Raw genomic sequence first — 13,266 nt, forward strand, 5'->3', positions numbered from 1 at the left:
AACACACATAACAAGGCGCATAGAGTAAAGAACGTAAAGGTGAAAACATAAACAGAACAACAAATAATATACATAGGAACATACAATAAATTCTAAGATTTCCAGTCTTGCCCAGGCTCCCATGCAAAATGTCAAACCAAATGAATCCTAGTGCACAGCAGATAAAACACCTGCATGTTGTAACTCAAAACATTATATATATATATATATATATATATATATATATATATATATATATATATATATATATATATATATATATATATATATATATATATATATATATATATATATATATTGGTGTATACTGGCAGCAGGTTTTCTTTCAAACATGTTTCATTGAATATGACCGCATATTCTGTGTTTATTATTTTCTGGTTTAGGGCTTCTATTCCTCTAACTATTTTCTTAGCATCAGGGCTTAATTGAACTAGGAGTTCTCCAAAACTCATTTTCGTACTTTTGAGGTGAAGAAAAGAAGTGATTTACTATAGTGTATTACACTTATTTATATAATTTGCACAACGTTTCGAACCTCCATGTTTCATTCTCAAGTGAACAGATCTTACAATACTGGTTGATTTTATACCCGCACTGGGTCAGGTGATAATACAATAAAGGTGAAAACATGGGGGGATACATAAGGGATAAATGTGAGGTGAAACTGTCGGAAAATCCGACACCATTTAATATATCATACAGACAGATAATAATTGCTGCTGTATTACCAACAAGTAACCTATAGAAAACGTAACTTGTAGTGGAATTACCGTCTAAAGAAAACGGGATATCATCACCACATACTATTATAATTCACCAGCTATTCTGCTGGGAATTATTCTTAAATACATTAGTCTTTGGACTTTACAATCATAAAAACATCTTATATAAATTAACTTAATTATCAATATTAAAGTAGAGTAAATGTGACCCTTCTATCACTTTCCGTCATCTGGACAATGTAAGCCAGGCGTCAGGGAGGAAGGAGGGGCGGCCATTGTTGTGTCACCTCCGAGACGTGTGTAGCAAATTCGGCTCCTATCATATCTGGACAATGTCGGCCAGTAGCGTCAATAGTATGGAGTGTTAGACATTATTGAGACCAGAGGCGCAGGGAGCAAATTCGGCTCCTGTTAATTTTACTTGGACGAAGTGTTATGGAAACCAAAGGTGTACCATTATCACACGCTGTCAACAAATTCAAGTTAAGTGTCTTTCCGAAACCCGTATATCTATCATTAGTGACCATTAATGTCATTGGGTAGGGTGCCCCGGTTAGATCACGAAATCGCCTCATACTAAAGGTAATTAAGCCAGGTCTTCAATGTTCCATGTACAGTATTTTCTCTGATATAGCTTGTCATATATAGGTATCTGGCTTTACAGCTAGCGCCCTTTTAACAGGTCAAGACGAGGAAGCAAGGCTTTGTGCATCAGTTACTGGGTGATGGAAGCTACCTCAAAGAGGATAATTTGGTGTCTACACCCTAGTTATACCTGGTGGACTAACCTGCTGTACTATAAGATAAGGAACCTCTTCAATGTATGTAGTCTATTACTGTAGTTTGATTGGCTGCATATATGAATTTAATAAACCCCCCTAATGTGTAGAGGATCGATTTGTGAGATTATGAGATTATTGCAGAAATACAGTCCACTTAACATTATACTAATTGCTATCGAAGTATATAAATTAACGTAAATATAAATTCATATAAATTAAATAAATATAAATCTCACAGGTCGGTTCCCACAGAAACATAGAGGCTGCAGAAGGCTTATTGGCCCATAGGAGGCAGCTCCTATCTAAACACAAAGATTAATCAAGTGTAATTGGCCTATAATGTTGGACATTGTCTTCTGTGTTGGCATCGATATGTTCTTGTCTTGTCCTTACTCTCATGGTGGGTAGAGTAAATAGTTCCGTGATTTGGGTGTTCATGGTAGGTCGCTCTATTCTTATGTGAATTGCCTCAAGAATTTGTAATCTTCTTGCATCTTGGGTTTTGTCTATTATGCAGGTATTCTTGTTCAACATTTCTCTGGTTAGAGTAATGTCATGGGCTTGTCTCATGTGATTCCTAGGGGCACCAGATTGAAGATGGTTATCTTCAATCTGGCGTTTAACGATGCATAAGCAACAGGGCTCCATTAAGGAACATATAGTCTCTTCCCACAACCAAACCATCACCAGAGAAATCTTAGCAAACAACACAGAAATCATCGATAAATACAGCGATAGCAGACGGCTTGACGTCTGCGAGGCACTACACATCAAGAAGTCAACACCAGTAATCAACAGCCAATTAATGCACAACTATATTCTAGTTGTGCGGAGTCACTTCAAGACTCCGCTCAAATATAGAAGCATCAAGAAATATGGGCCAATAAAAATAGGCCTTCTGCAGTTACCTACCTTTAATACCCATTGTTTCGTGTTCTGTCTTGTGTAAAAAGTTTATTTTCACCTCATCCAAAACTATTGTAACATGTCACCTCACCCAAATGTAGGTATAAAAAACTCGAAGATGTTTAAGCTCTATTCAGTTAAAGTTGTGTGTGTGTGTGTGTAAACTAAAGTCTTTGAAAATGTAATAAGTTTTACGAAACGCGCTCAAGTGTCGCGTCAGACTAGAAATAAAAATGAATTTTGGAGAATTAATTTTTGAATTACCATCAACAGTGAAAAGAAATGTAAGAAAGATCGAGAAAATTCGTGTTAGAATTATTAATCTTACTTTTTCGGTCATATGTATATATATATATATATATATATATATATATATTTATATATATATATATGTATATATATATGTATATATATATATATATATATATATATATATATATATATATATATATATATATATATGTCGTACCTAGTAGCCAGAACTCACTTTTTGGCCTACTATTCAAGGCCCGATTTGCCTAATAAGCCAAGTTTTCCTGAATTAATATATTTTTTCTAATTTTTTTCTTATGAAATGATAAAGCTACCCATTTCATTATGTATGAGGTCAATTTTTTTTTATTGGAGTTAAAATTAACGTAGAAATATGACCGAACCTAACCAACCCTACCTAACCTAACCTAACCTATCTTTATAGGTTAGGTTTGGTTAGGTAGCCGAAAAAGTTAGATTAGGTTAGGTTAGGTAGGTTAGGTAGTCGAAAAACAATTAATTCATGAAAACTTGGCTTATTAGGCAAATCAGGCCTTGCATAGTAGGCTGAGAAGTGCGTTCTGGCTACTAGGTACGACATATATATATATATATATATATATATATATATATATATATATATATATATATATATATGTATATGTATATATATATATATATATATATATATATATATATATATATATATATATATATATATATATATATATATATATATATATATATATATGTCGTACCTAATAGCCAGAACGCACTTCTCAGCCTACTATGCAAGGCCCGATTTGCCTAATAAGCCAAATTTTCATGAATTAATATATTTTCTCTAATTTTTTGCTGATCAAATGATAAAGCTACCCATTTCATTATGAATGAGGTAATGTTTTTTTATTGGAGTTAAAATTGACGTAGATATATGACTTAACCTAACCAACCCTACCTAACCTAACCTAACCTATCTTTATAGGTTAGGTTAGGTTAGGTAGCCGAAAAAGTTAGGTTAGGTTAGGTTAGGTAGGTTAGGTAGCCGAAAAACAATTAATTCATGAAAACTTGGCTTATTAGGCAAATTGGGCCTTGCATAGTAGGCTGAGAAGTGCGTTCTGGCTACTAGGTACGACATATATATATATATATATATATATATATATATATATATGTCGTACCTAGTAGCCAGAACTCACTTTTTGGCCTACTACTCAAGGCCCGATTTGCCTAATAAGCCAAGTTTTCCTGAATTAATATATTTTTTCTAATTTTTTTCTTATGAAATGATAAAGCTACCCATTTCATTATGTATGAGGTTATTTTTTTTTATTGGAGTTAAAATTAACGTAGATATATGACCGAACCTAACCAACCCTACCTAACCTAACCTAACCTATCTTTATAGGTTAGGTTTGGTTAGGTAGCCGAAAAAGTTAGGTTAGGTTAGGTTAGGTAGGTTAGGTAGTCGAAAAACAATTAATTCATGAAAACTTGGCTTATTAAGCAAATCGGGCCTTGCATAGTAGGCTGAGAAGTGCGTTCTGGCTACTAGGTACGACATATATATATATATGTCGTACCTAATAGCCAGAATGCACTTCTCAGCCTACTATTCAAGGGCCGATTTGCCTAATAAGCCAAGTTTTCATGAATTAATGTTTTTTCATCTACCTAACCTACCTAACCTAACCTAACCTAGCTTTTTTTGGCTACCTAACCTAACCTTACCTATAAATATAGGTTAGGTTAGGTTAGGTAGGGTTGGTTAGGTTCGGTCATATATCTACGTTAATTTTAACTCCAATAAAAAAAAATGACCTCATACATAGAGAAAAGGGTTGCTTTATCATTTCATAAGAAAAAAATTATAGTAAATATATTAATTCAGGAAAACTTGGCTTATTAGGCAAATCGGGCCTTGAATAGTAGGCTGAGAAGTGAGTTCTGGCTACTAGGTACGACATATATATATATATATATATATATATATATATATATATATATATATATATATATGTCGTACCTAATAGCCAGAACGCACTTCTCAGCCTACTATTCAAGGCCCAATTTGCCTAATAAGCCAAGTTTTCATGAATTAATGTTTTTTCGTCTACCTAACCTACCTAACCTAACCTAACCTAGCTTTTTTTGGCTACCTAAGCTAACCTTACCTATAAATATAGGTTAGGTTAGGTTAGGTAGGGTTGGTTAGGTTCGGTCATATATCTACGTTAATTTTAACTCCAATAAAAAAAAATTGACCTCATACATAGAGAAAAGGGTTGCTTTATCATTTCATAAGAAAAAAATTATAGTAAATATATTAATTCAGGAAAACTTGGCTTATTAGGCAAATCGGGCCTTGAATAGTAGGCTGAGAAGTGAGTTCTGGCTACTAGGTACGACATATATATATATATATATATATATATATATATATATATATATATATATATATATATATATATATATATATGTCGTACCTAGTAGCCAGAACGCACTTCTCTGCCTACTATGCAAGGCTCGATTTGCCTAATAAGTCAAGTTTTCATGAATTAATATATTTTCTCTAATTTTTTTCTTATGAAATGATAAAGTTACCCATTTCATTATGTATGAGGTCAATTTTTTTTTATTGGAGTTAAAATTAACGTAGATATATGACCGAACCTAACCAACCCTACCTAACCTAACCTAACCTATCTTTATAGGTTAGGTTAGGTTAGGTAGCCGAAAAAGTTAGGTTAGGTTAGGTTAGGTAGGTTAGGTAGTCGAAAAACAATTAATTCATGAAAACTTGGCTTATTAGGCAAATCGGGCCTTGGATAGTAGGCTGACAAGTGCGTTCTGGCTACTAGGTACGACATATATATATATATATATATATATATATATATATATATATATATATATATATATATATATATATATGTCGTACCTAATAGCCAGAACGCACTTCTCAGCCTACTATTCAAGACCCGATTTGCCTAATAAGCCAAGTTTTCATGAATTAATTTTTTTTGTCTACCTAACCTACCTAACCTAACCTAACCTAGCTTTTTTTGGCTACCTAACCTAACCTTACCTATAAATATAGGTTAGGTTAGGTTAGGTAGGGTTGGTTAGGTTCGGTCATATATCTACGTTAATTTTAACTCCAATAAAAAAAAATTGACCTCATACATAGAGAAAAGGGTTGCTTTATCATTTCATAAGAAAAAAATTATAGTAAATATATTAATTCAGGAAAACTTGGCTTATTAGGCAAATCGGGCCTAGAATAGTAGGCTGAGAAGTGAGTTCTGGCTACTAGGTACGACATATATATATATATATATATATATATTTATATATATATATATATATATATATATATATATATGTCGTACCTAGTAGCCAGAACGCACTTCTCAGCCTACTATTCAAGGCCCGATTTGCCTAATAAGCCAAGTTTTCATGAATTAATTGTTTTTCGACGACCTAACCTACCTAACCTAACCTAACCTAACTTTTTTGGCTACCTAACCTAACCTAACCTATAAAGATAGGTTAGGTTAGGTTAGGTAGGGTTGGTTAGGTTCGGTCATATATCTACGTTAATTTTAACTACAATAAAAAAAAATTGACCTCATACATAATGAAATGGGTAGCTTTATCTTTTCATATGAAAAAAATTTGAGAAAATATATTAATTCAGGAAAACTTGGCTTATTAGGCAAATTTGGCCTTGCATAGTAGGCTGAGAAGTGCGTTCTGGCTACTAGGTACGACATATATATATATATATGTCGTACCTAATAGCCAGAACGCACTTCTCAGCCTACTATGCAAGGCCCGATTTGCCTAATAAGCCAAGTTTTCCTGAATTAATATATTTTTTCTAATTTTTTTCTTATGTAATGATAAAGCTACCCATTTCATTATGTATGAGGTCAATTTTTTTTATTGGAGTTAAAATTAACGTAGATATATGACCGAACCTAACCAACCCTACCTAACCTAACCTAACCTATCTCTATCGGTTAGGTTAGGTTAGGTAGCAGAAAAAGTTAGGTTAGGTTAGGTTAGGTAGGTTAGGTAGTCGAAAAAACATTAATTCATGAAAACTTGGCTTATTAGGCAAATTGGGCCATGCATAGTTGGCTGAGAAGTGCGTTCTGGCTATTAGGTACGACATATATATATATATATATATATATATATATATATATATATATATATATATATATATATATATATATATATATATATATATATATATATATATATATATATATATATATATATTTAGCAAATTGTTAAGTAATTTTCACCAGGATAGTATTAATGTATAGTTCTTCCTCACTACGAAAAGAATAGCAATGCATTATGAAACTTGTTTGGCACAATATATAATTGTATTAACAAAACGAATATTTACAACACATGTATTTACGACTGGGGTATTTACAACAGGGTTTTTTTTTGCAACGGGTATTTACAACTTGCTTATTTACAACACGTGTTTTTACCAGACGTGTTGTAAATGCACGTTTATTGGGTTGAATCAATGATATGTTAGATACTGAACGAATGGTGTCCTGCTTTTCTGTCTGTGAATAGATTTTTTAACATTTATTTACATGGAGTAATTGCATAAAAGATATAACAAAATTATATACCAGTTATATGGACATTAACAAATAAGTAAAACTAACCAAAGATTAAGTAGAATTAGTAAAATTTTATTCGTGTATTCCCAAATCAAATTCCGATATCATACATGGGCATAAACTTTATGAGCATAAACAAATTGTGACTACATTTAAAGTTAGGTAAACAAAATAAAATAGTCTCCAAATACACTATTCAGAATCTCGCTGTCTCTCTCAACAATAAACACTGCACGTCCCTGATTTCCCAGAGGGCAAATATTAGGCTATTACCCGGAGAACAGACCAATCAGAACACCGGTAAACTTTCCTTCCGCCAACAGCAACAGAAAACATTGGAAGAAACAACCTAAAAAAATTGTAATCGCAGTGCCTCGGATATTCTGGATTTAGGTGATAATAAAGAAAGAATCGTGGCTTTCCCAGAGAGAGAGAAAACCCGAACTGCTCCCCGGTGTACAAGTCCACTGAGCTGGGGGTAAAAACCTCGCTAAGTCTTGATAATGAGGGGGATTGAGCCCATCAAGAACTAGATGGTGATGCGGAGGACTTAATGAATGTGGCGAGATATACCTCCATAACGACCCACATTAGAAAGGATTTAGTTGGGAGCGAACACCGCCTCTTCTGAAGGGGGCTGCAGTTACGGGAGGTTTAGGAACCGTGGCGGAGAGAGGGTTTAAGGGCTCTGTGAAGGTTGAAAAGGGGGGTGGATTATTGCTTGGAGAGGAGACAGTTGAAGGGTTTGGAAAGATACAAGGTTTAGGAGGAGTTTGGATGCATTGCGGTAGAAGGTTAGGAGGCTTGTGTAAGAAGTGGAGAGTTGAAGTGCTGTGAAGGTGTCACTTAAGGTGCTAACTAGAGGTCTTAGGTGGTGCTCTATGTCATGGTACTGCAAGGGCCAATAAGTGAGAACAACTAGGTGAATAATGCCACGTAATTACCCTTCTAAAGTCGTATAGTAACTTCTCCTATGCGGTCATAGTGTTGTTTAAGTTCTTATGTTCATTCAAGCGTCATGTTTATGTTCATTCAAGAGTTTAGTGATCATTCGGAGCGTTGCACCTCCCCGGTGATGACACCCAGCAGCACACTCCTGGTAGTTCAGGAAGCGGCGCTGCCACCTCCTCCGGGTGTCTATACAAGGTGTTGTCATCGTATTGTCATCGGGTACCTGAGCTTCCATCGGCAGTCAAGTCTGGGCGCTCGCTTCAGGTGTACACCTCTCTTAGTGGAATTACTCTAGGCATTTCAATTAGAGTTGTGTTGTTTGGTAATATACACTATATGACCTTTGCTTATATTACTTTGCTGTATCTGTGTCCGAGTCGGAAGGTTAAAATAAGCGTTAAAATATTTTTTGTTTTTGTTTAAAATGTTATAATATCACGTGTAGAAAATCAGATGTATTTGTGGTATTAAAGTAACTTTTCTTTGTTTCATCAAATTAATAGGTATTTTTAAAAGAGTGTTTTTGACTTCACTCCAGTTTCCAATATTCACATTGCAAAATTATGTATTTTTTTTTTCGTTTCTTTTAGGCTGCGTGAGTATTACATCACCTGGGTATATCTACTGTACCTCACTTCAAGTAACAATACAAACATTAAGCTTTTAAGGGTTGATAAATGTTAATCTTCTTGTTTGAGGAGCTGTTCACTTGAGACAGTTAAGCAAGTCCCAGCTGTGTCTGGGTACAAGTGACAGGATGAACAACCCAGCGGGTTTTCTTCCTATTGGGGAGTGTTGTACATTCTGCTATGGCGGTATGTTCACTCACAAGATGAGTGGCGCTGCCCAATAAACTCGCCCCTCGGGGCAAAATTTAAAAAAAAATTTTAATACAAACATTATAATACACACAAACACATAAACATAAAAAAAATCAGTAATCAACGAACTTCAAGTGGGGAAGTTATGGGGAACAAAGGTATTGGAAGCCCAGAGAGAAACTTCCTGACGCATCACATGAAAGAAATAAAAACTACTCGTGGTAGAGGACCTTTCTTGTCTTCATTCAGAAACTCATGAGACGTAAAAAATAATGCTGAAAGAAATTCGCAGATAGAAAATGCTGTATCAACAAGTTCCTTGAGGAGATACAAAGGGAATGAAATATAAGAAAAACAAGTCAGTTATCCTCTTTAAATCTATAACAAATTTTTAATCAATTAACAGATAATGGAGTTCCCTAAGAAGAGAAAATTACTCTGGAATTGATGTGTTACAAAGCTGAGTGGTTGAGATCACGTTACTGGAGGATACAAAAGGGTTCTGTCTTTAAGTATCTTTCAGACCAGCCAAGTGCTTAACTTAGATCTACAACAACAGCTGTGGTAATTTCGAAAATCATTAAACATTCTTGGTGACTCTCATTGTTGCTGTTTGTTTGGTTCATCTCCTTACGAATGTGTGTTTTGCCACTTGACTGTAACCTACTTGATACGTATGTGATCAACTTGCCCACTTTGAACCAATCTCTCTAATATTTTAAAAAACTGATGACAGGACAATCAATAATTAATATGATTATAAACTGTTTATTTTATGTTATTGAATATGACAGAAAGGGATATAGATTAACGGTTCTAGCACGAATTTGCTTTATATTTCTAATTCTCTTCCCTTTAGAAGGAAGCTGAAAAAGTTAAGTTTCCAAATGTTCATTTTGCATTTTTATTATGACCTGACACTATGTGCTTCGTTAAACCTGTAAACATTTTCAAAGACATATCAGGAGTGAGCATAATTTACCTGGAGCAATGGAATACATAACTGCCTTCTACAGTTTCCTTATTTCTTGTGCACTTATGGTAGCTGGGGCATTATGCTGGACGTTCTGTCTTGGTCTTGAAGATGGTAGAGAGTAACAGTGTGTTAGTGTTATGATCTCAGGCTGCAGGAGAAACGAGTCTCCAGTTGAGAGTTATTCTGCCAGGCTTGACCTAACTAAGAGGTTAAGGAGATAAAGTCCTGAATATTTATATAGTAAACAACTGATCATGAGATGTCGGGAATTTGCTGGGGGTGTGAGGCTCGCTTCAGAGGACGTTGACCTCACTTGAGCACCAGAAATCGTGAGAAGTCACGCTCCGATGAGTTCCTGTTAGAGAAGAACCCCCTGGTTGATATACCTTCTAGAGGAAGGAAGTGTGCAGACGTTTCAGCTGTGGAATCAATCTGGAAACGTGTGGGCTAAAGTCCTGGACGGCTGGAAGAGTTGTGAAGCCGTCCCTGAAACATTTTCGTGGGCAACGCCCTGGTCAAGCGTCAGTGAGTGTTCTCGCTGGAAACAATTTAGTGGTAAGCACATTTTAGCAAGTTAACGGTGATCGCCTGGTGATTGCCTGTAGTTGGTCGTGTGTCCAGCGACTGTAGCAAGTGTTTATAGATATGTTAGGCAAATTATGTTGAAGCAGAAAGTTTAAATAAGAGAGTAAAGATGGAGCAATGTCCTGAAGGGCGAAGCGACACGTCCACCCTCTTCGCAGGAGCATGGATTTGTCCGAACGGGGAGTCCCCTCGCAGCATTTGGATAGCAGGGGGATGTCGGGTGAAACATTTATTGTGTATAGTTCATTTCAGTTATATGTTTGTAGAGGAACATTTTTATTGGCGTATCAATGGGTTGCAGGTTTGTCTGAGGAAGGAGTTGATGGGAGGACTTTGAGGCCAGAGAAGAACTTGATGAGTGGAACTTCAAGGTTGTAGGGGTGGATGTTGTACTCTGCGGAAGAGCAAGCCCCATAGTAAGGAATTGGACCTCAAACTGTGTGAAGAGGAGCAGTGAAGTGAAGTTCACATGCTTCTATGGAATAAGTAGTGGAGCACTACTGAAGTCCATAGAAAATTTCATGGTGCAGCAGCCTGGACGAGCTGTAGACGATCCTGGTAGTTTAACCTGGAAGAACCTGATGATGTCAGGGTAGTGAACTTCCCGATGTGGGAAGGAAGTTCTGATTGACTACTTGTAGGGAGTTGGTAGAGTGCTTGGTTGTCATTAGCGTGCAAAATGCAGTGAATGGTGGGTGATTGGTTATCATTTTTGAACCAAGGAATACTCATACTGAAGTTTATAGAGTTACAGCTATAGGCTGGATTACATGCAGAGATAAATATATTCTAGGGCTGATAGTGCCATATTTGTTTTACAAGGTTTAACCCACTTGGTGAGGTTGGTAGCATAAGTGGCAAGCTAGGAGTTGGGCTAGCACTTGGTAAAAGCAACTGATAGAGTCGTGATTGTATTGGTTTGCAACCAGGTGGTTATAATATCATAAGGTGTTGAAGTTTATATACTTATATACTGTATGTGAGGGCTTTATATATGTTTTTGTGTTTTATTAAATGTTTGTAATGAACAGGTGTTTGCCCTTGTCCTAGTGAGGCTTCCCAGGAAGTAGAAGAGAGAGAGAGAGAGAGAGAGAGAGAGAGAGAGAGAGAGAGAGAGAGAGAGAGAGAGAGAGAGAGAGAGAGAGAGAGAGAGAGAGAGAGAGAGACAGAGAGAGAGAGAGAGAGAGAGAGAGAGAGAGAGAGAGAGAGAGAGAGCTTTATATATGTTTTTGTGTTTTATTAAATGTTTGTAATGAACAGGTGTTTGCCCTTGTCCTAGTGAGGCTTCCCAGGAAGTAGAAGAGAGAGAGAGAGAGAGAGAGAGAGAGAGAGAGAGAGAGAGAGAGAGAGAGAGAGAGAGAGAGAGAGAGAGAGAGAGAGAGAGAGAGAGAGAGAGAGAGAGAGAGAGAGAGAGAGAGAGAGAGAGAGAGAGAGAGAGAGAGAGAGAGAGAGAGAGAGAGGGAGAGAGAGAGGGAGAGAGAGAGAGAGAAAGCACCACAGCTGTGGACAGGGTAGTACAGAATAATAATTCAGAAAAGGGGATTGAGATCATACCAACCAAGGAGAGAGTCGGGAGTCATGTCAGCTCTAGTGGGTATGTGCACATGACAACGAGGCTAGTGTTGGAGCCACATCCCCTAAATATGTGATGCTGAGCCCCTCTCCAAAAGCAAGAAGTGTATTGGGTGATCTCCTGATCGAAATATAAGCACTCTACAGAGGTTTTGGTGGGTTGTCCGAAAGGGACAATCCATCGCCTTACTTGCAACAATAAGGACAGGCCAGGCCCCGTAATAATTTGGAGTCTGTCTGGGAATGTGAACTGACACACCCACACCCTGTCCAATATTGGATTGGTACACCCTTTGCGGAAATAAGTAGACTGTGTAACCGCAGGTATATATTCTATATCTTGGGAAGACTCTCAGGACAAGATGGATAAGGTGTAAGCGTTTGCGGAGTCCGGCAAGCCTGAGGACTTGGAGCAGTTAAAACAAATAACGAAAAATGTGGCATCAGGATGAGAGCATCTAAAGTAGCTGGGATGAAGGATGAGATCCTGAGGCAGTTGAGAGTCAAGAGTAAAGCAGAACAGGGAGCCCAGAAAGAAGGTGAAAGTGAAAAGGAGGATGACGGGCAGGATGAAGTGAGATACCAGGCATCGAGTAGGAATAGTAAGAGTAGCCGCAGTAGTAGGAGTAGCCGAAATATGAGCTTGGAAAGGTTCCAGTTAGAGCTACAGAAGCAACAACAACGTGAGGAGAGACAGTTCCAACTGGAGAAGTTAAGGCTAGAACTTCAGATGAAAAATGAAGCAGAGAAGGAAAAAGAGGAAACCAAATTGGAGGTAGAAAAAGAAAAAGAGAACCCCAGAATAAGAGAACTGGAGTTAGAATAGGAGAAAGAAAAAGAGAAAGCCAGACTAGAGGTGGAGAAAGAAAAAGAGAGGACCAAGCAAATGCAGATAGAAGCAAATAGAACCTTGGCTGAGCAAAGGATTGAACATGGGTTGCCAGAGAGCACCACCCATGTAGCACACCCACACGATAATTGGGTCAGAGGAAAAGAACATTTCCCTATTTTGTGCTCTAGGAGGCAAAGAGCTTCTTCAAG

At 36.7% G+C, this 13,266-nt stretch overlaps 1 protein-coding gene across 1 annotated transcript; it reads left to right on the plus strand.

Annotated features, from left to right (window-relative positions):
• Nucleotides 1–12,673: 12,673 nt before the first annotated feature.
• Nucleotides 12,674–13,051, plus strand: LOC138350799 (uncharacterized). The gene has a single exon (XM_069302233.1). It carries the CDS (start codon nt 12,674–12,676, stop codon nt 13,049–13,051), a length of 378 nt encoding a protein of 125 aa, XP_069158334.1.
• Nucleotides 13,052–13,266: the final 215 nt, after the last annotated feature.

The sequence above is a fragment of the Procambarus clarkii genome, chromosome 47 (genome assembly GCF_040958095.1).
Source record: "Procambarus clarkii isolate CNS0578487 chromosome 47, FALCON_Pclarkii_2.0, whole genome shotgun sequence".
NCBI lineage: Eukaryota > Metazoa > Arthropoda > Malacostraca > Decapoda > Cambaridae > Procambarus > Procambarus clarkii.

What these genes read in the sequence shown, in the direction of transcription:
- LOC138350799 (XM_069302233.1), top strand. Translation starts at nt 12,674, where the DNA reads ATGAGAGCATCTAAAGTAGCTGGGATGAAGGATGAGATCCTGAGGCAG.